Genomic DNA, 25,255 nt, shown 5'->3' with positions numbered 1-25,255 from the left:
ATTCTCTAAATTCATTTGTTGCAGGGAAAAAATTAATTGAGAAAATAAAACTGATTTTTTTTTTTTTTTTTTTTTTTTTTTTGCATTTTGATTGATATGCAACTCACCTAAGGAGTAGAATCAACAAATGAAGAATTTTTTTTCTCAACCTCTAAACAAAATTTACTCTATGTTATATGAAAAATTCTAAATAGTTTTCCAATTGATACCTTAAAATTAATGAGGTTAGAAAAGAAAGTGACTAAATAGATAATGTCATTTGATTTGGTATTCCAAAATGGGTTTTTCCTGCAGTAAATGAAGGAGTAAGAAAAAGGAAAAAGTATAATCATCTACTTTTGTATTTTAGAATATGCATTTATTAAAAATAAAAACCGATAAAAATATTGTTTAATCTGAACCATTAGTTGTTATATGATCTAATGGTCTAGAATTAGAGTATAATCTTAACTATATTTTAAGTGGTCACGGATCCGCCCCCTAAATATATATAAATAAAGACAAACGTTAAGCAAAAGTACAAGATTAGGAGAATAATGGAATTGGATTAGTCAACATTAAATTGGACTTTAGAACAAGTAATTTCCATATTTTAGGGTACAAATATGTGTATATATATATATATATATATATATATATGAATTATGATCCAACATTTTCTAAAAAATCTTTAATTTCATTGGCGCCGAATTATGTTCCCGCCACCCTAACTTTTAGACCATGTTTGGTTCTAGGATTTGAGGAATCAGGAAATGAAAGCCATTCATTTCCTTTATTTGGAAGACACAAACTTTGGAAGTATTTCCTGATAGAGGGGAAAAATAGGTGGGAAGATCATTCCTTTCAGACCCCATGGGATTGATTTTTCCTTCTCCTTTCCCATCATTTATTATGCAAATTTTGGACTACAATATCCTTACTCAAATGTGCTATTGTCAAAATTGGTGTACTTTTGAATTTTCATGATGTTATTTTTATTTTTAAATACAAAGGTATTATTGAAACATTGTTATATTTTTGCTTTCGGTTCCTATACCAACCAAACACCCGAAGGGAAATCAAATGGTCTTTCCTGAAAGTTTCCCCTGCTTTACCAAACATAGGAAATGAAACCCAACAAGAATTTTAGTTTCTCATCCCCATGGAAAAGACAAGAGAATTGATTTCCCTTACGTGAACCAAACGAGACCTTAGTGTATCATTGAACATGATTGTTGGAAAGCTTGAATAATAAATATGAACACAGTAATGCCATAAGAAAGTCTGTGTCATTGAGGGATTTTAGGCTACATGTCTAGTGTTCATGATTTTTAGGCATATTGTTTATGGGAGCTTCTATTCATATCTCCAAGATTGGTATTTGGAACTCCATATTTTTCCAAGTAATAGTTGACTTTGTCAACTCATATCAAATTACCAACAAAAACACAAAAGATGGGAGAAAAAAATAATAATTATAAGTCTTCAACTTGGAGAAAACTTTCTCCTCCAACAAAAACCCTAAAATCATTAGCAACAGTTATTCTATATCTCTCAAACGTAAATCGTGGTGGTGAGATTCTACTCCCCGAGTCAGAAGTGAGACAGAATCTATCAAGCTTAATACCTAGTTAGAAATTTATACTTAGTTTTAGCTTCTTTTTCTGTCAGTTTCTTACTTAGAAATTTATACCAAGTTATCTAGCAGAAATTTGAGTATTTATGTTTGAACTTTGAACAATCATAACATGATTATGCACATTCATATGTTCTACAGTACCTATCTAGCTTTGATATAACTAGTCAACATCACATGCACTTGTACATGGAAGAAAGACTAAAAAATACATATGGAATGACAGAAACAAAATAGGAGTGACATTGCGACAAAATTACGTGAGAGAGAGAGACCACCACCTGAATATTTTTTTTTTTAAGGGGAAATAGGATTGTGAATTGTTCAAAAATTGAAGGAGGTCCATTTACTAATTTCAGAGGTATGAATAAAATCTAAAAAAAAACAAACTTTTATTGATTTTTTTGGGAAATTGGCATTTTGGGAAAATTAGGGAGGTGTAGATAGCATATTGGTTATTTGTAAAAGTAAGTTGGAGGTCTATTAAGTGAGGAGGTCCAAATACCAATTTTGGAGGTATGAATAGAAACTCCCATTGTTTATATATATAATGTGAGGTTGTAAATAAAAAGAGAACTCAAGCTAAATTTAATATGTAGGATAATTAGAAAATTTTAACGATGTATAATGAGTGTGTATAATGGAATTGAGTATGTCTTCGATTTAAACCTCTGATAAGTTATTTACATAAGCAAGTCTATTATTATGGAAGAATTGAAATAAAGGATAAAAAAATCACTAAGTGAGAGTAGTAATTTCTAAATTTGTAATGAAAAATTTTGTTCAAAAATTACCATGTTTTTTATACCACATTCATATGTATGTTGTTGGAAACAATACAATAGATAGTTAGTTACGAACACACTAAGCATGTCTTTAAATTTTCATGTTAGAAGGACCCCTTACTTGATAACGGTGAGTAGCACAATAGTGTTCACCTTTTTAGTAACTGACAAAATTAAATTATGTTCAACCATTTTTGGATATAAATCCAAAGGTGAAAAACAAAACAACAAAAAATTAGAATAATTCTTTCTACCATTGGAATTACATCCATGAGTTTATGAACATAATTCTCTTGGTTAATTACTGATCAGGTGAATATTAGTAGTGAGTAGCAAACCACAAAATGTACCATAGATATATTATGGATTTGGGCCACAAGTCTCGAGGCACGTATATATTTGGATTGGGTCGAAACGTCAGTTAGCTTGTGCGGCCTCGATTAGGCTCAACAGATTTCAAGGGTAACTTTTTCCTGATAAATTCTGGTAACAACTTTTCCCGGTGAGAACTCCAGGGTAAATTTTTATTTAAGGTCACTTCTGTTTTCCTAAAACCCTAGAAAGAACGTAGGTTAAGCCCTCCAGCCTCATCTGAAACCACCGCCATGGGGTCGAAGAACAATAAGAAGTAGAAGAACGAGGATAACAACATCATCAATGATCCCCGATTCGCCTCCGTTCATTGCTGGTTTAGACTTCCAAACTAGAGCTCTGCAACAAAGTAAAATTGATATTTCTTGGGATGAGGATGAACCGAGGGGAAGGACCTTGAAACGAAAATCCATTGCTGATCAAGTCAGTAGAAACTATCTGCAGTTGTCTACTTGTCTTGCTTACAAAACAAACAACTCACACATATTTAATTGACACAGATTTTTAAAAGTCACAGATATCAGTGTGAAATACCAATTCAAACAAATAACCGTGTGAAATAAGTATGGTTGGGTCCATAAGAATTTATGCAGCAACAATAACCACGGAAATCCGTGTGAAAAAACATTAGAGACAGACTTTTGTGTGAAAACTAAAACATTTTATAATCTACTCACACAGTTATCCATTAGAACTAAAATTCACACAGATTTCAGTACATATAATATATTAGTTTATTTAAAAATAATTATTTTTGTGTGTTAAATAAAGGGAAAATTTCGCAAACAGTACACCAAGTAAAGGCTACTAATAATTCTTATACACAAAGTTTCAAACCAAACATTTTGGTACACGAAATCTGAAACTCGACTCACTATCAGTACAAGACGTCAATTTTTGACACCAAAATGTCCATTATGCCCTCAGTTCTTTTTTTTTTAATAATTTTTTTTTCTGTTTTTTTTTTTCCTTCATTTTTATCTCTTTCTTCTTCCGGGCTCACTCCCTCACTCGATCTTTCGCCGTTGGGGACAGCTTTGTTCCCGGCAAGGCCTTCGGCTCCGGGACCTCAATCTGGCTGAGCGGGGCCCACGAGCTTCAGTTCAACAACTGCGAGAGAGCCAAAGAGGCCCAAATCCACGGGATTGAGACCTTGATCTGCATCCCAACTTCCGACGGTGTTCTTGAAATGGGTTCCTCCGGTTTGATCAGAGAGAACTGGGGGTTGATCCAGCAAACCAAGTCGTTGTTCGGGTCGGATAAGCCCGACCCGGAAACAAGACCGCTCGAGTTCATCAACCGGAACTTCTCCATTTTTGACATCGGCATCATTGCCGGCGTGCAGGAAGAGGATCACAGCTCGTACAATGACGATAAGAAACATGTTTTTGGTTCTAGCAAGAAGAAGAACGGAGCTCCGAACCCAAACCCGGACTTCGCAGATTCCGACTGCCAGATGAAAAGAGCGCCGAAGAAACAGGGCAGGAAACCCGGGCTGGGCCGAGACACGCTGCTCAACCACGTGGAGGCGGAGTGGCAGCGGCGGGAGAAGCTCACCTCGCAAGGGCGGCGTTGGAAGCGAGGGAGTGAGCCCGGAAGAAGGAAGAAGAAAGAGATAAAAACGAAGGAAAAAAAAAATAACAGAAAAAAAAAATTATTAAAAAAAAAAAAGAATTGAGGGCATAATGGACATTTTGGTGTCAAAAATTGACGTCGTGTACTGATAGTGGGTCGAGTTTCAGATTTCGTGTACCGAAATGTTTGGTTTGAAACTTTGTGTATAAGAATTATTAGTGGCATTTACTTGGTGTACTGTTTGTGAAATTTTCCCTTAAATAAATTATAGAAGGACAGACTTCTGTGACTAATATTGTTTCATACGGATTTCTGTGTGAACTGAGCATACACACGAATATCCGTATGAAAGATCCAGTTAACTACACACAGATATCTGTTAGAGTTGTAAATGTATCTCATACCGATTACAGTGGCAAAACAAACAACTCACACAGATATTTGTAAGTATTATTAAAAAATATTTTAGAAAAACACGCAGCCTCTGATTAAACCCTAATATCCTTTTTGGCCTCCTTTTCCTTTCCTTTCAAACCCGCTGCAGTCCCTCTTTCTCTTTCTCTTTCTCCCTCACAAACTCCCGTTTTTGTTGGCTTCAACGCCGGCCCACGGTCGGCATCTCACACTGCCACCACCATTAAGAGCAGTGGAGAGAGATGACCAAAACCCGGTCCTTACCACACCCAACCTCAAAAGATTGCACCATTACTCGAAGTTACCACCACCACTTTCTCAAGACGCCGCCGACATCAACGAGTTCAGACCAAGCCGATTGTCTTAGCCATGAATCCTTGTCTCCAATAGACGCCGGTCGATTGCCACACGCGCCTTCATCGAAGTTTTAGGTTCTGCTGAGATTGGAATCACCATCTCCAGCCATGAGAATCAAAAGCTTGTGCTTTTTCGTCCATGTCTTCTTCGTCTTCTTCTTCTCTTTAATTGGTAACTTTACAATCCATATTCTTATGAATTTTTTTGTTATTGAACTGATTAATTTGGTTGTTTCAATTGTTTTGTGCTTGAATTGGATGATTATATAATAGGTATGTGATTGAGTATAGTGGGAAAATGTTATATAATAGGTATTGTGAGTCTTATCAGATGTTGATATATGATAATATTAGTTAGAACTCGGAATACGCTTTTGATATATGATAATATTAGTTAGAACTCAGAATATACAACTGTAAGAAGCTAGAATATACGATATTCACCTTTGGTCTCTATCATAGCTGCAGCAAAGAGATGAATGAATGAATATATTTAATGAGGCATGCCTGTATATGTAAGTCAGTAGCTACATACATATATTGAATCTTTTTGGTTGCATTATCTGATTTGGTAAAGTTTATTCAATGTGGTTCATAAGACTTATTTGATAGAGTTAAGACTTATTTGAATTATCTGATTTGATAAGGTTTATTCAATGTGGTTCATAAGAAGAAATGGGAAAAGTGGGTTTGATATAGGGAACTTCTCAATAGAGTTAAGACTTATTACTATTATACTGTACTTTTGGTTGCATTGGTGGTGTGACTCCTCAGTCCTCAGTAGCTCATTGTTTTGTTTTTGAATGATAGTAATACACTTTTGGTGTTCCTGTTCTGTTTCTGTTGAATAGGTCTAGCATAATAGTAGGTCCTACAATCTTCGAGGTCCTTAATCAAACATATTTGGTTTACTGATTTTATTGGCTCTATAAAATCACAGACTAGAATCAAGTATCAAGGTTTGTGATTGAAAGTTTGAGACTTTAAGTTTGGACATTCTCTGTAACAAAGTTGCAATCTGTAAGATTATGTTTCCTTCAGTAGAAAAGTATAAACTTCAATTTTATTGAAACTCTTTTTGCAAGCTTTCGTTTTTGATTTTCAACCTTAAGATCCTAAAACAACACTTTAGTTTGCAGGATGATAATGAGTATTCCCTTTCAAAAATTTGGAGTAGTTATTGATATGCGTAGCATTAATAAAGATTACAAAATGTTTTCTAAACATATTTGTCCATAATTTGGAATTACAGACTGAAGGAGAAAGACTTATTTCATGGTACATGTTTGTTATCTTAGCTTGCATTAGTATTTCTATTTCTGCATAATATTTACTCCAGTATACTCATGTATGTACTGATATCTTTGCTTTACCTAGCGGCTTAAGTGAATATTAACACTAAATAGTTATCCATTCATTAATTATTTTATGATGTTCATCTCGCAGGTACAAACAAAGACCTTAAGCTACAGATTAGCCACTTTATTTTCAGGTATAGTTTCATTTTGCTTCAAGATGAGCTACTGTTTTTCAAATTGCACTTCTCGGTTTTTGCAAAATACATAGTAAAAACATGATAGGGGACCTTTCTGTTGCTTATTTGCTTCTGTATTCTTTGCTGCACCTTACTTTTTGCTCAAATTATGGTTATGTCACTTATGTGTATAAGTACTGAGAATGATTTAACAACTATAACATATTTGGCAGTTATGTCATCTATAGCAGGATGACGAGGAAGAAAAGGGTCTTAGAAGGTTTACAAGATGGTGGAACTGACTGGAACATCAGCAAACATGATCTACTTCATCCTTTGTTGTAAAACAGACTTAATCCTTTGTTGATATAATGATCATGTCAACTATATCTTCTATGCCTTTAAATTTAGTCCTTAAATAAATGTTGACACTTTCTAGTTAAAAGTCTAAACTTCAAGTTTTGCTGTTGTGGAATTTTCTTTGTATAATTTATTGAGAATAAAGTATTGAAATGTTAAAAAAATGGTTGGTTGTGAATTTCTATATATATTTTTTTGGACTAAATTCAGTTTACCCCCCTTCAACTTAGGGGTAAACATCAAGTCAGTCCCTAAATTTTTTTTTTAATCAAGATCATCCCTGAAGTTCTGTTTTTCATTATCCGCGTCCAAATCACAAAATTCTCTCCGATCATGACGTCACTTGCTGAGTTGGCCCCGACATGGGGCCCCACTTTTCAGTTTTTGGGTCTTACTTTAGATGAAATGTCGAAATTACCCTCCTCTGATCCTCTCCTCCTCCTCTCGACCTCTCCTACATCCCACAACCCCCTTTGGGGTTACACAAATCCCTTCGCAGCTCCGCTCAGCCGCCACCATGAGCGCAACACAACCCTCCTCTCCTACCTCACTTCCCGCTCTCAATCTCTTCACCATCAAAACCAGTCTCCGACTACACACTCTCTCCTCTCCCTCATCTCCCAATCTCCCCAAACCCACTCTCTGTACTCTCCAAAGGCATCCCCCCACCACCCAAACCATAAAACCAGATTTCACTTCACCTTCAATTCAGTCAAGGACTCAAGGTACAAACTTCGAAAAACAAACCTGTTGACAGGACCCGTCCCGGATTTCACCTTGAAATCCGAAGTGGCCCTGCGGGGCCCATTTTAGGGGAAGTTCTATTTTTGGTAGAATTTTTTCTAAGGTGGGCCCCGCAGGGCCACTTCGGATTTCAAGGTGAAATCCGGGGCGGGTACTGTCACCTGTGCTTAAGAAACCACCTAGAAACTATATTCCACCAACAGAAACACAAAACAAATAAGAATTCTGATACTTAGTGATCTGATTCAGAACCCAAATTCTATAGCTGAGCAAACCTACACAAAAAATAAAAGCCCAGAACCAAAGATTGAAACTTTAGCCAAAATGAAAGAAACCCAGAAGAGAAAGATCAAAGCTTTAGAAATGGGTTACCTTGGAAAATTGATTGAGGGAGTTTTTTAGGTCGGTATCTCGTCGGTGGAAGGCCAAATGGGGCTGCTCGAATCTGAGACCTTCATCTTCATCATCTTTGTCTTTGTCTTCTTGTGCTTTACAACCATGGCTGCCTACACCACCACCCTGGACAACAAAATCCTACTCATCGAACACGGCCTGGCCCATGCCTAGCTCGCCGGAACCCACCTCCTCCACGTCGTCTCCACTGAAGACAAACTCGAACTTGAAGTTTAGGAATGGATTGTATGAGTCGGAATCGGGGCCGCTGCCGCGTGCTGAGATGGTTTCGAGGTCGTCGCTGGAGGTCAAAGCGTCGTCGAGCATGGCAGCGGAGAAGGATGAGGGAGGGAAGGGAGGCGCGTGGTCCTTAGATGCGAGCTTGCGTTGTGGATGGAGGAGGTAGTAGAAGTGGAGGCCAAGTGGGATGGCGACGCGGACTGTGAGCTCCGTGAATGGGTGGAGACGGCGAAGTGAGAAGAAAAAGAAAAAGAAGAAGAAGAGGAGGAGGACCCGAGGAAGAGAGACGAGGAAAATAGTATGGGGTAGAGGAGGGTAATTTCCACATTTCATCTAAAGTGAGGCCCAAAAACTGAAAAGTGGGGCCCCATGTCGGGGCCAACTCAGCAAGTGACGTCATGATCGGAGAGAATTTTGTGATTTGGACGCGGATGATGAAAAACAGAACTTCAGGGATGATCTTGATTAAAAAAAAAATTTAGGGACTGACTTGATGTTTACCCCTAAGTTGGAGGGGGTAAACTGAATTTAGTCATATTTTTTTCTAGTAGCAATTTTTTTTTAAATGATATTTTTCTTTTCACATAGAAAAGTATATGTCTGAAATGTGGAGGCATTTGACACAAAGTGAGAATTCAAAAATATTTTAAATATTAATAATGAATGTGGAGAAATTGTGGGACCTGTGGAAATGGTTCACACGGACTCCCAAAACAGTGTGAGTTGAGCATTAGCGCTCCCTCCGAAGGCAACTGAAAAACATTCCGTGCTTGCATTGTAGGTACCGCTTTTTACATACTGACATCCGTGAATTTAAATATGTGTGAGTTGCCCGTTTTGCTAGTAGTGAATTCTTTACGTTCTTGCGGATTTCACAATAGTTTCACATATCTGAGTGGACACTATGTTAAAGTAATCTGAAAAGTTTAGGGCTTGCAAATATGATTGAAGGAGCAACTAAATTACTATCAGCTAATATATAATTATTGTTAGACATTAGGGTTATATCTTTACTACTTGATGAATTGGAAATGAAGGAGTTTTCGGTTTCTGACGAGAGTGAAAGTGATGAGGCCGAGGATGAGGCTGAAGATGATGCAGAGGATAAGCCTGATAAAAAGAGTAAGAAAAGAGATATGTACCGTGCTTTAAGGATGGCCAGGATATGGAGGTCACCTTCAATACTGGCTTAGAGGATTTAAGGAAGCGCATTCTCGAAAAGAAGGATAGGAATCAGAACAGTTTAGGATGCCAATCTCAGAAAAAGACGTGAGAAAAAGAAGGCTAAGAGAAATAGGTCTAATGATTCATCAGAAGATGAGAGTTGTGATTCTGATCAAGAAGCAAAAGAAGAGCCAGATGATTTCTTCATTGAAGAACCTTCAGTTAAAAAGAGTAAAAAAGAGTCTCGGGGTAAAAGTAACAAAGAAGAAAAGCAGCGCCAAGATATGGAAAAGGAAGCAGAAGCAAGTAGAAATGAGCTCGAGTTATATTACTTGCTGATGACAATGGAGCAGATAAAGGTGTAAAGGGATACAATTTGAAACGTAAAAAGGCGAAGGGAGAGAAGGGTAAGGAAGTTCCGGAGGAGAACAAATTACCAACTGCTGATTTGGAAGATACACGCTTTGCTGTCATGTTCACCTCACCCCTCTTTGCCATGGATCCAACAGTTCCGCAATTCAAAAGGTAATCTCCCTTCGGTTTTCTTGATATTATGACAAGCAATTATTAATCTGTATATACCAGGATCTTGGTGAAGATTTTGAAAGATATACAAGTCAATGGTCTTCTTTGGTTCAAAACTTCGAATTATGGCTCCAATAGTTACTCTAATACTTTTCATTTATTGTCTGTGAATATTGATTACAAAGACATGTGGTTTGGGTTTTGCAGGAGTGCAACATATGCCCGGCAGGCAGCACTAGGACAGCAGAAGGGTGACCCAGAAGAAGTGCCAGAAAGGGAAGTAAAAGTACAATCCAAGGGTTTCTCGTCAACGATAGATAAATCTTCATTAATCAAATCAATTAAGATGAAAGCCACGCCCTCAAAAACAAAGAGGAAATTTTGCAATTCCCAGGTAAAAAGGACACAAAAGTTGAGCAGGATCCCCAAACCATAGTACAACCAGTTAAGAAGAAGGCCAAAGTTGGACGAAAATGAAACTGATATTGAAACCAAGGGCATATCTCTTCATTGGCCGAAGCATCATGCGAAGAAATAGAATTCCGAGTGGGCGGATTTAGTAATCAAGCACATCTGCTCAGGTCAATTCATGATAATCTATCTCACCTTTTGTCTTTTGCAATATAAAATTTTATTCTTCTGGCAGAAGGCAGTTTTGGTTCTTTTTCCCTTGTTATGAGATACAGTAAGATCACATGTAGAGGGCTTTGTTCTTAAGTATTTCTGTGTAGCTTCTGTTATTTATGAGATACAGTCAGAAATCATGAAATTTTTTTCAACCATGCTTTTCTGTAAGCCTATAGCCCTTTTCTTATTTATTTCATTACATTTGCCTCAAATATAGTTTGTCCAGAAGTGGTGATATCCGGCCCAAGAAAATTTGAGATGGCCCAACAACCAAATCCAAAGCCCAACCCTTATTTCTATAGGCTATGTGTGTTGAAAATGATACCTATGTTAGAAGAAGAAACCAAGTCATATACTTTCATTTCTGTAATAGAAGAAAAAACAAAAACAACTGCTGTTTGGTCAACAGCCAATAGCATATGTATAACCCGGCGTTGACGTCAGTTTTGTATACCAAAAATTTGAAGTCAATTTCCAGTTTTCTGTGTATTGTACCCGGAACAAATGCCTATGATTATGAATACATATGATACAGGGTCGATAAAACCTTGGCACCCATAAAGAATAATTAAACAGTGGCAAAAATTGCAGAAAGAACCATGAGGAGTGCACAAGTAAAAGAGTTCAATTTCGGTGAATCACTTGGTGATGAGGCTGATGGTATCTTAGAAGTGGTGTTAACTGTTGCTTCTGGATAGACCGTGGGGGATGCGGCTGGAGATTTGGATGGATTGATAGGAAGAGTTGAGGTTTCCTCATCATGGTAACCTAATAGAAGGAAAACATCCCAATAATGAGTAATGACACCAGAAAAAATAGTTTAAGGAGATGTTTATGTAAAGGATGGAAGTAAGACTTACAATCAGACTCTGTCCAACCCATAACCATCTTCTCGCGATCAAAAATTATACGGTAACCAGTCATGAAGTTTTCTGCATGAAGATCAGTAAATCCACATTGTACACTACAATTGTTGAAAACATGAACAAATATATTTGACTGTCTGTGATGATTATAAGGGGGTACAAATCAACCCTGGTACATATCTGTGAAACCTGGTTATAAGGGTGTTGGATTGTCATCAAGCAGTTTCTTAATCAAGGTTATTGTTTCTCAGAATTACATATGTTCATCAGTACCATTTGGGATACAGAAAAGGATCATTCTTGAACTTGTCCCCTTCTACCAGAAGTTAATTAGGTTTCCTATAATTGAATTCAAATAATTATCACATGATGTTCATAAAACCAGAAACATCATGTAGTTAATCAATTAAAAAAGAACTCGCAGAGGGTGCAACAAACTATAATATCTCGGTAGTATAATTAAAGGAGCATTAATGGTATAGAAAGTAAGCATTCCAGAATGACAGCAGAGCATGAAAAATGAATTGTGAGATCAGCAGTGTGTAGAGAGAGATACTCACGCCCAATTATATTTACATCTTCACTTTTGACAACACCCAGACAATAGAACAGTATATTTCCTTCCTGGGGATCAGAATAGTAAAGTTTAGCATGATATGATGCATAAGCAGGATTTGGAAATGCTAAAAGTAGAGGAAAATTACCTCATCCAAAAGAACTACAAGTGGATGAATAACATTATATTGCTTTCCGCCTTTCATTATCAAATTCAACGTTTGATTTGGTCTGCACATAAAGTTAAGTTAGTGCCTGGAGTTTCTGAAAGATAAAAATTGCAAACAAAGATTGTCTTCCTATAGAATTACCTGACTGTATAACAATATTCAAAAGGGAGATCAGAATTATCGGTAGCCCGCTTATCTTTGATGGCGCTGTTGAACTGAAAAAAGAGAAAACGTGACTTAGATGATAAAAATACTGATATGATAGACCAGAAACTCAAGATTATATTTATGAAACACAGAATTATACTACTTACACTATTAGAAATCTGGGTGTAAGCTGGATCATTTAGGTACGTAAATGAGGTACCAGAATCCCAAATCGCATAGAAATCAAGATCAGCAACACTTTTATTAATGGCTATTTGAGTAACAGTAATGTTGTAAGTTGGACTGGTACAAGTTCAAGAGCAAAAGGTTAGTAAAACTTTGATGATATTAAATTAAAAAAAAAAAAGTTTAATTCCAAAGTATGTACACTTGTCATCTGCATATGCACATTTAAGTTAACCACTTACTATTTATCTCCGACATAGAATGGTGTTTCTGGTTGGTCTACACTTCCATTATCACCAAATCTGATCCTACCAGTTCCGTTAATTCCAAAACACATGGAAAAAGAATTTGAAGCAAGCCCCTGTTTTGCTAACATGCTAGGAATGGATACACCATCCATACCAAGCCCTAATAAACCATTGGGAGCTGCCCCACTTAAAAATGTACCAGTCTGATACCTACCACACCTGCAATAGAGTAGAGCATCAACATCAGAAGTTCCCTAAACCAGTTTAAACTGAAATGTCTAGGAATATATATACTCAGTAGTCAGTAGCAACACTGCATGCTCGATTACAAAAAGTTAGGGAAGAAATGAGAGAATTACTTACCCAAAGGCTATCGGCGCCTTGACACCTTTTAGTTTAGCATCATCAGTAGTCAAGTGCAAAACGTCCTCTACTACGATTCCAGAAGATGAAGTGCTAGCAGAAAGATAGTTAATAAAATAAGGACAATCACTACTTGGTGAAGAGCACAGCTGTTGTTGTTCGCAATATGTGCTGTTGCAAGGAACCTTTTTGCTTGTTGTTGATTTATTCGGGCTGTAAATGTCAAAATCCAACTGTAGATAATTGTCAAAGACATAAATAGCATCAAAACTTGTTTATTACTGATCCCCTCAATGATCAAATGCACTGATTCACCAACAATGTTAATCCATCCTGATGGTGTATTTTTCTCCAGCTCTCAGAAAATTTTGATGAACAACACATGTGATTCATTCAACACGGATAAACTACTACGCTACTTGGATAAATCTCTTGCTTTTAATTTCAAACTTACTCTACTACAAAATGTCAGAAAACAGGTTATGACATATTTCTTTTCCAAGTCAGATCATACCATTTGTGTATGAACAAAAGCAAACACAACCCAGAAAACACAGTTTGAGTTAAGCAATATTACCTCTCCATGTGATGTATCAACCCCCTTCACACAACTGATACAATCACACGGCAACCACAATAAATCACTGCCTGTATCCAAAGCCACAAGATACGAAGTCCTTGGAGTCCCAACAGAAACATTCGCATAATGCAAGCTGAAATTTCAGACCAAAACCGAAACAAAAGATTTAATCTTTATAAATTTCTAACACAACAAAGTGCACAGAAAGTCATCAAAAAAGTTGGTGAAAGGCTCATACTGTCCAAAAGCGGGAATCCGGTAAGTCTCGTTGCCGTAAACGAAAGTAAGCGGCGTCTTCGTTTCGCCGAGGTGGCGGCCCCGGATCAACCGGTCACGGTGGGTTATGGCAGCGTAATATTCAGGACTCCCCTTTTGTGGGAGTTCATCGTAGCCGAGAATTCCGGTGACGGGATCCGAGAACCGGTGGTGGAAATTAAACCCGAACGTCCCGAACCCGTCACAGCTCCGACAAGCCAAACCCAACACGAAAATCACTAACAAAGGCAAGAGAGTAGAGTTGCTACTAGAAGCTCTGCCAGTCCAGGCGGCCATGGCTTCAGAGAAAGTGTCTGGAATGGATTGGAAGCATGACTTTGAAACGTAGCTCTTGTTGTATATACATGTGTGAAGGGATTGACTCCAGGGATTTCAGGATACGCGTATTGAGTCCAAAGTCAAGTCGCCGTTGAGAGAGACAGAGATATATGGTATGTGAAGTTTGGGTTAGACGAACTCGCGGATGAAGTGCGTCCTGCTGTTTCATGCATTTTACTGGTCGGTAGTTTTTCCTTTTTTTGGTCAAACACTGGTTAGTAATTTCACACATTGCTAAATGATTTTTTTTAATTTTGTCAAGGGGAACATAAAGGCTTCTTAGGCCCAAAATAAATCCCTTCGGCGCATGTGAAATGCTTCAACTGTGCATTGCAGCACAGTACCTGACCACTTTGACAGCTTCGAGGTTCGAACCTAGATTGGGGAGCACACCCAACTAGGCAAGAACCACTAGGCCACTCGCAGTGGTTACACATTGCTAAATGATAGATACACATTTCTTACTAGATACACAACCCATTAACTTTTTTATTTTAATATTTTACTAGAAACACAACCTCAAACTTCCTAAACTATCCTCATTCACAATACACAATATCTTTTCATTAAATACATATATATATATATATATATATATTTTGCTGAAATAAATTGAGATAAATATCTAATAAGAGACTACCTATTTTTTTCTTATACAAGAGAGACTACCTATTGCATTGCTGCAATTGAAAAAAGAAAGAAAAAAAAATGAGACCCAAAGAATGACATATTACACTAGAAGACTCAGCATTAATTCATCAATGACTCAATGTGAGAGTTTCGGTAAATCACATGGTCATCACTAAAATTAATACAATGGCACCCAAAGAATGTTTTAATTGCTTTTTACTTGTTGGGTTGAACATACTCAAATGCCAATGGGGAATTCCTTGTCATTGAGGACTTGACCAAGACAATATTCATATGCCAATTGTTGAGATTTGTGAACTACTAATGATGAAAGTGGAGCAAAACAAAACATCACAAGAGTTCTTGAGGAATTTTTCAACGGTTTTCACTTTCTCTTGTTTGTCCATATTATTTAGACAGTTAATACATTTTTGAAACTAGATTGATAAGAAAGCTCGATTCCATGCATGCTAAATTATTGAGACACTTGGCGTTTTTGCTGATGAAGTACCCGGAGAGAATATCAATGCTCGGACGACACTTCTACCCTCTCCTGCCGTTTCTTCCGGCTCGGTCATGATGGATCTCCCCTATTTGGCGCGCCAATGTTTCTGGTGGCTTTCTCCGGGTACCTCACACAGAATGCTATACCGTCAGGGATATCGATCCAACTCCTAGATCCTGAATCAAGAATACTGCGTTAGAGGGGTAAACCGTACCAGACGGTTTACATCTCTCCGATGCCTGAGTGAGAAACTAATATGTAGTATCAAGTAAATAATGGATAAAGGAGTTATTACCCGTAAAAGGTAGTTGTACTGATGCTTTAATACTCGGGCATGGGAAAAGAGTTTCCCCTATCTTCAATGTGGGACGTAGGCTGCTCTCCTGATGTCTTATCAGCCCTCTATTGTGTAATTAGATGGGTTGTGCTAGCCATGCCCCGGGCCCTGGGTGCCCGGGGGTGGCATCCACCATGAGCCCCGCCATGGTGGGTCATGAACCCGGCCCATGGCATAGTACCTGGGAGTCCTGATGGGCCCCAACCGATAGTGCCAAACCTAGTGAAGACTTCCCTAGTATGTACAGTAGGATATTGCAATCATATTCTTTTCCCACTAGGGGTTTTCTTTCAACCAGAAAATCTCAGATTTTGTTTGGACATCTGGTCTCGAATTTGCAACTATCATAGAAATGTTGAATTGTTATGGAATTGTGTCAAAAGGGCGGGTCTTGATGTTATCTGCACTAGCTAGAACCAGATATTTCTGAAAATCGTTAACAATTTGTTTGATGTTTCTCTTACTTGGATTGAAACAAAGGTGATGGAATAGGTATAAACTAAGGCCTCCTTTGGTTCATGGAATTGGAGTTTTGAGAAAAAAAAAATCAATCATTTTATGTGTTTGGGATACAGAAAAAACAAATGAAACACTTTCTAAGGAGTGGCAAAAATATGGGAAAGTTGTTCATTTAAAAAAAAAATTTAGATAGGGCAAACGTGCCACGTGGCTGATATACCCAACCGGTCATGTTTCTCTATTTTTAATTGTAATATGAAACTACTCATGCTTAATTAAGCTGAAATATCCAAACCACCCCTCTGCATAGACACCAATTGGTCGGGCCTATCGCCACGTGGCACGTTTGTCCTATCTAAGAATCTCTCTCTTATTTTCATTTCCTATTATTTTCTTGCATCTATTACTCTCTTTCTGTAAAAGTAAAATGAGAATTGGAATTGGTTTACTCATTTCATTTCATAGTCCCTTTATATAGGGAGAGAATTACAACGGAAATATCAATTACAATGATGACATTAAATGCTGATTTGTCCGTAATCCTTGTTGATTGATAGTAATCACTAATTCCTTGATTTCCTCTCCGTCAGTCACTTTGACGAAGGCACATAATGTGTTTTTCCTTTAACACTCCCCCTTGTGCCAAGTCAAAGACGAAATGGTGCATGAGTTGTTGCCTCACTAAAAACTTTGCCAAGTAACAATAAAAACCATGTGGGACAAAAAATACACCTTGGTCGAAGGAAAAGAGCACAATGCACCTTTTACATTTGAGGATGACATGTGTGTGTTAGACTCCTCCTGGTGTCTACACCTCTCCCTGATACTTACATTAATCAAGGGAGCTTGGAAAGTCTTCGCATTCCTATGCTTTTCACATGTTTCTCAAATATGGCCTTAGGCAATGATTTGGTGAACAAATCTGCCACATTCTCCACAGACCTTACTTGATTCACTTGAATCTTGAGGAGGGTCTGTTGTTGCTGATTGTAGAAAAACTTTAGCGATATGTGTTTTGTATTATCACCCTTGATATATCCTAGCTTCATCTGTTCGATGCAAGCTGCATTATCTTCATAAATACAAGTAGGCTCTTCAGTGGTAGAACTCAAACCACTAGTCCCTCGAATATGTGTAATGATAGCTCTTAACCATACACACTCACGAATTGCCTCATGTAGAGCAATGATCTCTGAGTGGTTCGAGGAGGTAGTCACAAGGGTTTGCTTGGTTGATCTCTAAGATATCTCCGTGTTCCCAATGGTAAATACATAACCAGTTTGGGAACGACCTTTATGTGGGTCAGAGAGGTACCCATCATCAGCAAAACCAACCAAAAAGTCATTTGGCTTTTCGGTGTAGTGAGTGGCGCTTTGGCCATCAACATTTCCTTTAGGGATTGCAGTTCCATCTGCGGTCCCTCTTGTCTCTCTGTAGGGAAAGAAAGTCTCAAGTCAATGGTTCCTTTTAGGTATCAAAAAATGTTCTTGATACCATTCCAGTGACGCTGCGTTAGCGCTGAGCTAAATCTAGCTAACAAGTTCACTGAGAATGCAATGTCTGGTCGAGTACATTGGGCTAAGTACAATAATGCGTCTATTGCACTTAGATAGGGAATTTCAGCTCCCAACACCTCTTCGTCATCTTCCTTTGGAAGAAATGGATCTTTCCTTGCATCCAAACTTTGACCGATCATGGGAGTGCTAGCAGGATGCGTTTTGTCCTTGTTAAATCGCTTGAGCATCTTTTGGACATACGCAGACTGGTGGATTAGTATTCCACAACTCGGTGTTCTAGTTCAAGGTCTAGAAAGAATCGAGTTTTCCCAAGATCCTTAATCTCAAATTCGGATTTCAAGTAGCTCGCAGTTTCTCTTATTTCATCAAGAGTACCTATTATGTTCATATCATCGACATATACTGCTACAATTGCAAATCCAGAACTTGTTTTCTTTATGAATACTCAGGGGCATAATTCATCGTTCTTATATCCCTTCCCAATCAAGTAGTCACTTAGACGGGTATACCACATCCGCCCGAATTGTTTCAATCCGTACAGTGAGCGTTTCAACTAATTACATACGCACTCAATGGTTTAGATATATATATATATATATATATATATATATATATCACTCTCTTTCTCTGAATCAAGATCTCCATAGAGATATGCAGTAACCACATCCATGAACTTTCATATATATATATATAAAAGATACCCATAGAGATATGCAATAACTACATCCATGAGCTGCATTTCTAGTCCTTCGGAAACTACTAAGCTAACTAAGTAGCGGAACGTTATAAAGTCCATTACGGGAGAGTATGTCTCCTCGTAGTCAATTCCCGGGCGTCGTGAGAAACCTTGCGCCACAAGGCCAGCCTTGTACCTCAGGACTTCATTCTTCTCATTACGCTTTCTGACAAAGACCCATTTATGTCCTACAGGCTTTACACTTGGTGGGGTTAGCACTACCGGACCAAATACCTGTCTCTTTGCCAGAGAATCTAGTTCTGCCTGGATTGCTTCTTTCCATTTAGGCCAATCTGCTCTTTGTTGACATTCTGCAACAGAGCGTGGTTCGATATCATCGTGCTCTATGATTTCTTGAGCAACAGTGTATGCAAATACATCATCAATGTGTATGGAAGATCTTTCTGTCAACTCATATGCACTCTCATAATCCATTGAGATTTTTTTGTCCTCTGGAATCATTTCAAACATCGGAGCGTCCTCCAGTATTGATTCATGGACATAACTATAATCAGAGACAATCTCATGAGAGGGATTATCTACATTGATGATTAATGGATCGGTTTGTGCCTTACTCGCCCTCTTCTTCCTTGGGTAAGTGTCAATCGAACCAAGTGGCCTCCTCCTCTTCCATTGGAGAGCCACGGCCTCAACCACACCTCCACTAAGTGTGGTTGCAGTGCCTCTATCTGTGGCACCGTGCCCCTTGTTAGGGACTTCTAACCTTGCAGGCACATTTGCAGCTAGTCTATGTGATCTCGTCACTTTTGTGATATCAGTAAACGCATCAGGTATCGAATCTGCTACGTTCTGAAGATCGATTATTCTTTTCACTTCACTTTCACATTGTGAAGTGCGGGGATCAAAATGAGACAGAGTGGGGACAAACCACGACAATTCCTGTCGTTCCCTTTGAAAATCCTTTTTCCTATCTCCCCCTAACGACCGGAAGACTGTCTCATCAAAGTGACAATCCGCAAATCTAGCTGTAAAGAGATTGCTTGTCAAGGGTTCCAAGTAGCGGATAATTGTTGGGGATTCGTATCCAACATAAATACTTAATCGTCTCTGAGGACCCATTTTGGTGTGCTGTGGGGGTGGGGGCAATAGGCACATATACTGCGCAACCAAATATGCTTAAGTGTGAAATGTCAGGCTCATATCTAGTTACCAACTGGTACGCAGAAAATGGTTGGCTAGCAGTGGGCCTGAAACGAATAAGTAAAGCTGCGTGCAATATTGCTTAACCCCAGGCAGATATAGGCAGGTTGGTGAGCATAACCAGTGCCCTAGCCACCATCTGTAGCCTTTTGATGGTGGCTTCTGCGAGACCATTTTGTGTATGCACATGGGGTACAGGATGCTCTACATCGATCCCAATAGACATGCAATAATCATCAAATGTAAACTCTCCAGCGTTATCAAGCCTTATAGACTTGATAGGATGATCAGGGTGGTGAGCCCTTAAACGTATAATTTATGCTAGGAGTTTTGCAAGTGTAGCATTTCTTGTGGACAATAAAGCGACATATGACCAACGTGTTAAAACACCCACTAGAACCATAAAGTACCTGAATGGTCCGCATTCTAGATGGATAGGTCCACAGATATTTTCTTGTATCATTTGTAAGAATGGAATGTTTTGTTTTGTGTCTTTAGCATAGGAAGGTCTCGATCCTGTTTTTGCTAAAAAGTAGGCTTTGCAAAACGAGTGATGTGCCTTTGAAATAGTCAATGAGGCATAATGGGAGGGAGGTAGTGCTTCTGGTACTTCAGAAGGCAATGGCTGCATTTGAGCAGTACTAGGACCGACACCTTGCAGTCAAGGTTCTGAAAAACGCTAGGTGCTAGTTGGGCGGTAACCCGAGGCCATTTTACTCGTTCTCACATTATCTCATTGGTAACTAACTAACTATCACTTCTAATTAAATAATAAATATTAATTTTACTAAGAACCTATGCAACCTCCTCTGTTTTAGCAACGTGCTGATCTAATATTCTTGGTTACCTCAATTAGTTTATCATTAGTCTTATGACTCTTAACTACTCAAGGGTCTAGTCTTATCTCTTAAAGTCTATATACGGTGGTAAACAGAGAAGGTGACGAATCCCACTTTCTTGATCAATTGTTTATTTGGTTCCCTTCATCTTCGCTCCCTTTCTTCACTGAATAACACTTTTCCGGCGAAACCAGAAAAGCATAAACCAGAGAGAGGTGACGAATTTCAACCCCATGAGGGATCTGAAGAGGCCGATCCTCACCGTATCGACATGGGTCGGGCGCCAACTGACAGAGAAGAGTCAAGGATTGCCGCCTTGCTGCTGCAATGACGATCGAGAAGACTGAAAATTTGAGAAAGCCAAGTGCCTAGCGCTTAACGCCTAACGCCTAGGACTGCCCAACCTCCGCCTAGACCGCCTAGGTGGCCGCCTGAGACCCCAGCGCCCAAACCATTCGCCTAGACCAAAATCAAATCGGGCAACCTCCACCTAGCGCCTAGACGCCGCCTAGGCCGATTTTTAGAACCATGCTTGCAGTGTGGCTGATTTTTCTCCCATTTTATTTTTCACTCGAAAGAAGGGATGTCCATATGAGTTCTTTAAAATACGGATCATCATGTCACGACCGGGTTACCCTAGGCAGTCATGCCAAAGCCTGTATGAGTCAGTGTCCCACATTTCATTGTTGGTGGCAGCATATGATTCAATGATCCGAATTGTAGTGAGGTACAATCCACTAGATTGACTCATAAGTTTCTCTAAAATGCGTTTCCTTCCACATTCATTAGAGGTAATATAAAAGGTATTCAGTTCCATTCTCACAGTGTGTTTTTACATGATAACTGTTGGCACGAATATCTTTGAAACTTAACAAGGTTCGATTAGCTCTTGGTACATACAGAGCATCTGTGACTGTTGAAACCAAAAAAAAAAATCACAAGTCCAAAAATTATATGGTGATGGTTTTTTAGATCAGAAAGGTGGGGGGGCATCACACCAAATATTGGTGCACAATTATACGCTTGTACAAGCTGTTGCGAGACCAAGAAAAAAAGAAATACATTCATACATCTCTGATTGATAAGCTTAAAGTTTGAATATCCAGCAAATGAGGATAATTGCTATTCAAAATTTTGGTCTTTGAGTTTTGATAAGTACAACTGACGTCAAGGATACATGTTCTGCTAGCTTTGACTATTCAAGTGTTGGTTAAGTGCTTGACCAATTCAAATGTGAAGATAACAGCTGGAGATAAACTTTTCATTCAAATTCAAATACAAAGTTGGAAAGGGTTATCAGCTACCCAGCTACACTTATCCAACTACTGCTATATAGAGGTGGCAACGTGAAAAGAAATACACAGAGGGGGGAGAGAAATACAAAGATACAGGCGACAGAGGAGAAAAAGTTACAGAGCAGAAATACAGAGAGCGGAAAGGGGAAAAGGAGGTACAACTACGCAGTGAAGCTACGTTTAGTTACAAGAGAAAGAGGAAGAAAGTCTGCAGGTATAAGGCTACATTATGGTTAATTTTTCATAGACAAAATTTCCCAGATTATGTCAATGACAGGAAAAACAAGTCTGCCTTCCCTGTGATACAACCTTCTCCAAGTAATCCTCATATGTCTTGTGGCCCTCCAAAACTCTAATAGGCCGTTCATGAACGACCACAATTATTAGAGTTCTCCTAAGCTCATCGAAAGGATGTTCTTGCTGCTCCCAAATGCTCCGAGGCCTGAAGCATTGAAACAAGGGCGGTTGTTCATGAACAGCCGAGTTTCATGCTCAAAATCCCTCCCAAATGGTGATGCAAGCTTAACGCATTGAAATATTTGGTTGTTCATGAACAGCCCAGCTTCAATGCTAAATTCCTCCAAAGGATGACGCTGTTATCGCTTTAACGGAGGTTGTTCACGAACAGCCAAAGTCATGGATGGTCATGACCATCACACAAATATTCCTTGAAGCCAATGTCGAAGCTATAGTCAGCAAATAGAAACTGAGTCGAACAAAAGTCTGTCTCTCAAAGTCTCATCCTTTACGACCACGTTTCAAACAAAATTGCATGACAAAGCTTGGCGGTGATGAAATAATGGAAACCTGCAAAAGAGTTTATATTAAAGAAATACAAAAGGGACTGGACAAGGTCCAGATGCTCATAAGCAAAAGAAAGATTAATTAAGCTTTGCTTTGTTTCTTGAAGTGGTGGCGTGATTGACAAACAAGAAGACAAAACAATGGAAGCAAGCTTAATTGTTTAAACAAGAATTCAAACTTGAACTTGCTGTATGTCATAAGCAAGAAGACAAGAAGCATTGGTTTGAATATTCAACCTGGAACTTGCACAGTCAAACGGTGGCAAGCATAATACAATTAGTTAATTCAATCTTGCAAGCTAGAAGACAAAGGGTGACATAACTAATTGCAGCAAGGTTAATTATCTCGATGCAAAAGACCAAGACTAGAACATTTGGCACGGGTCAGAGAATGAAAGGCATGAAAAAAACGATGATGGCCAATTTCCAGGCCTTTGAAAAGAGATGTAATTGAGTCAAAACCTGAAACGGTGGTCTAAAAGCATATTTGATCGATCGTGCCATTCATAGAAGGGTCGTACCAGTCTATTACCAGAAGAAGAATTGCACCTGCTTTTCGTTCCTGCACACGACTAATCGACCAAGTACCGTAATTGGAAATAAACCCGCAGCAGCAGATCTGGGTAAGATTGATTAAAGCCAGTCAGTACACAAACAAGAAATTGGAGGTACAGAGGAGAAGTGAGAGGATCGAAGCCATTACCCAATCTCAAACGCAGAAAATCCAGTGCAGAATCTGGACATTGAGTTCAATCCATCTATAGCACAACTCCTTCTCCGTTTTGAACTCTGACAGCCGGTTTCTGTCTCCAGTTCGATCTCCATCTTAGACTGCCAGAGATATTCCCCAAAAAAAGAGACAGAGGTTATCGAGTTACCTGAGATGGGGAGTATGCCTGCTGCAGGGCCTTTAACAGATGGCCCAAGACATTAGGCTCAAATTGGGTATGGATATAAATTAATGGGTGTCCATCCACGGGCTTCCGGAATCACCCACCTACACATCTTGAAGCCCATTTCTAAACGGTTTATTTCGATGTTCGGGTCCGGCCAAGTTCGTTGACAACACAAAAGCCCATTCCACGACCCATTACGAATTCGGCATACTGGGTGCCCAAATCAGATTGACAGACGCTCTACGATTTGAATCTCTGCAAAAGAAATACATTCGACGGATTCAGAAAAAAAAATATATTTACATCCGTCAAACACAAAAGTCGGTACAAAACCAAAAATACAAATTCCTGTGAACTACGGTTGGTTTGATCCCACAATGGGTACGTAGGCAATCTAGCAACCCACTAGATGCAACCACAAATCCAAACAGAATCTCTGACTCCACCAGTCAAATTCAACCAGTCCTAAATTGAATCACTGACTCCAGTCAAATTCTCCCAACACTAGAAATACAAATCTCAAGAATTACAACGGTTTGATCCCTCCCCGAGGGTATGTAGGAAATCTAGCGACCCCCTAGATGCAACCGCAATTCCAAATAAAATCCATGACTCCCTGGTTCGTCCAATCCGAATCTCTGACCTCATCAGTCAAATTCTGCCAAACACCAGGAAACGTCACAGCCTTTCTAAATAAAATCCCTGACTCCCTGGTTCATCCAATCCGAATCCCTGGCCGCATCAGTCCAATTCCGCCATACACCAGGAAACGTCATAGCCTCCCCAAACAAATCCAAAACAAATCGAATCCCTGGTTCACTCACACCAAATTCGTCCAAACACTATTCCTATTCCAAAAAGCAATACCCTCCAATGGGTCATTCACCCATTGGAAATCTTGAACTACGAGTGGCTTGATCCCTCTCCAAGGGTACGTAGGCAACCCATTCAAATATCTGGGTGCAGCCGCAAAAACAAATAGACAAACACACATCCACAATTGGTTTCTTCATAAATGGAATCAAAGGGTGTTTTCCTGTAATAAGGGAATATAATTAAGAGACACATTCTGTCTTAAATGGGTCGAACCCGAAATAATTAAAACTCTATTCACTAAATGAATACGAGTGAAATTATGTTGGGTGACATTTACGCTCACAGTGTGCAGATTTTCTCTCAACATTGACATTAAATATATCTCATATTCTTTAGAGTATTTCTATTTTAGGTAGAATGATAATCTTTTCATTTAAATAATTTTTCTTTTTCTAGATGTATTGTTTTACATCTTTATAGTGCTATTTCGAACCATGTAAATATGTGTAGTAAATAAATTTGAATAAATTCAGTTGCTTCAGAATAAAATCTGAAATTTATTAATAAGCCAATGATAATCAAATCAAGGTCTTGTTCAGAAATCTAATTTGTCAACTCTTTCCTGTTTGACGGAAGGGTTCTTAGGTGCCTTAGCACCTTGTTTCCATGACCACTTGGGCCAGCACTGCCATCTCTGCGCCATACATTGGGAGGGCCTCCACGACCCATACTACACGACCCCACGTCCCTTGCCACGTGGTGCATTGTTGCCACATGGGTAGGGATCAGCACATCCAACCCCCTCTGCTTTGGAGTTCTTTTCACCTTTTTCTTTGCCATAATTAGCCTCGGAAATTTTCTTTGTCCCAGTGGGTCTGACATTGTTGTTCAAGAGAACCTCATTATGT

General features: G+C 38.8%; 1 protein-coding gene and 1 long non-coding RNA gene across 2 annotated transcripts; one reads left to right on the top strand and one right to left on the bottom strand.

Annotated features, from left to right (window-relative positions):
- The first annotated feature begins 4,804 nt into the window (after positions 1-4,804).
- Positions 4,805-7,135, top strand: LOC112185535. The gene is made up of 3 exons (XR_002930314.2): positions 4,805-5,289; positions 6,564-6,609; positions 6,825-7,135. It is a non-coding gene; the product is annotated as an uncharacterized LOC112185535 (long non-coding RNA).
- Positions 7,136-11,064: 3,929 nt separating this feature from the next.
- On the bottom strand, positions 11,065-14,445 carry LOC112185533 (aspartyl protease family protein 1). The gene is made up of 10 exons (XM_024323797.2): positions 13,998-14,445; positions 13,757-13,892; positions 13,180-13,412; positions 12,811-13,035; positions 12,550-12,685; positions 12,377-12,450; positions 12,215-12,296; positions 12,071-12,134; positions 11,505-11,576; positions 11,065-11,412 (listed from the first exon to the last, which is right to left on the bottom strand). The coding sequence occupies exons 1-10, from the start codon at positions 14,309-14,311 to the stop codon at positions 11,213-11,215; spliced, it is 1,536 nt and encodes a 511-aa protein (XP_024179565.1). The 5' UTR covers positions 14,312-14,445; the 3' UTR covers positions 11,065-11,212.
- Positions 14,446-25,255: the final 10,810 nt, after the last annotated feature.

Source organism: Rosa chinensis, chromosome 2 (genome assembly GCF_002994745.2).
Source record: "Rosa chinensis cultivar Old Blush chromosome 2, RchiOBHm-V2, whole genome shotgun sequence".
NCBI lineage: Eukaryota > Viridiplantae > Streptophyta > Magnoliopsida > Rosales > Rosaceae > Rosa > Rosa chinensis.
The sequence above is the reverse complement of the archived record's forward strand: the minus strand, read 5'-3'. Positions and strand labels throughout refer to the sequence as shown.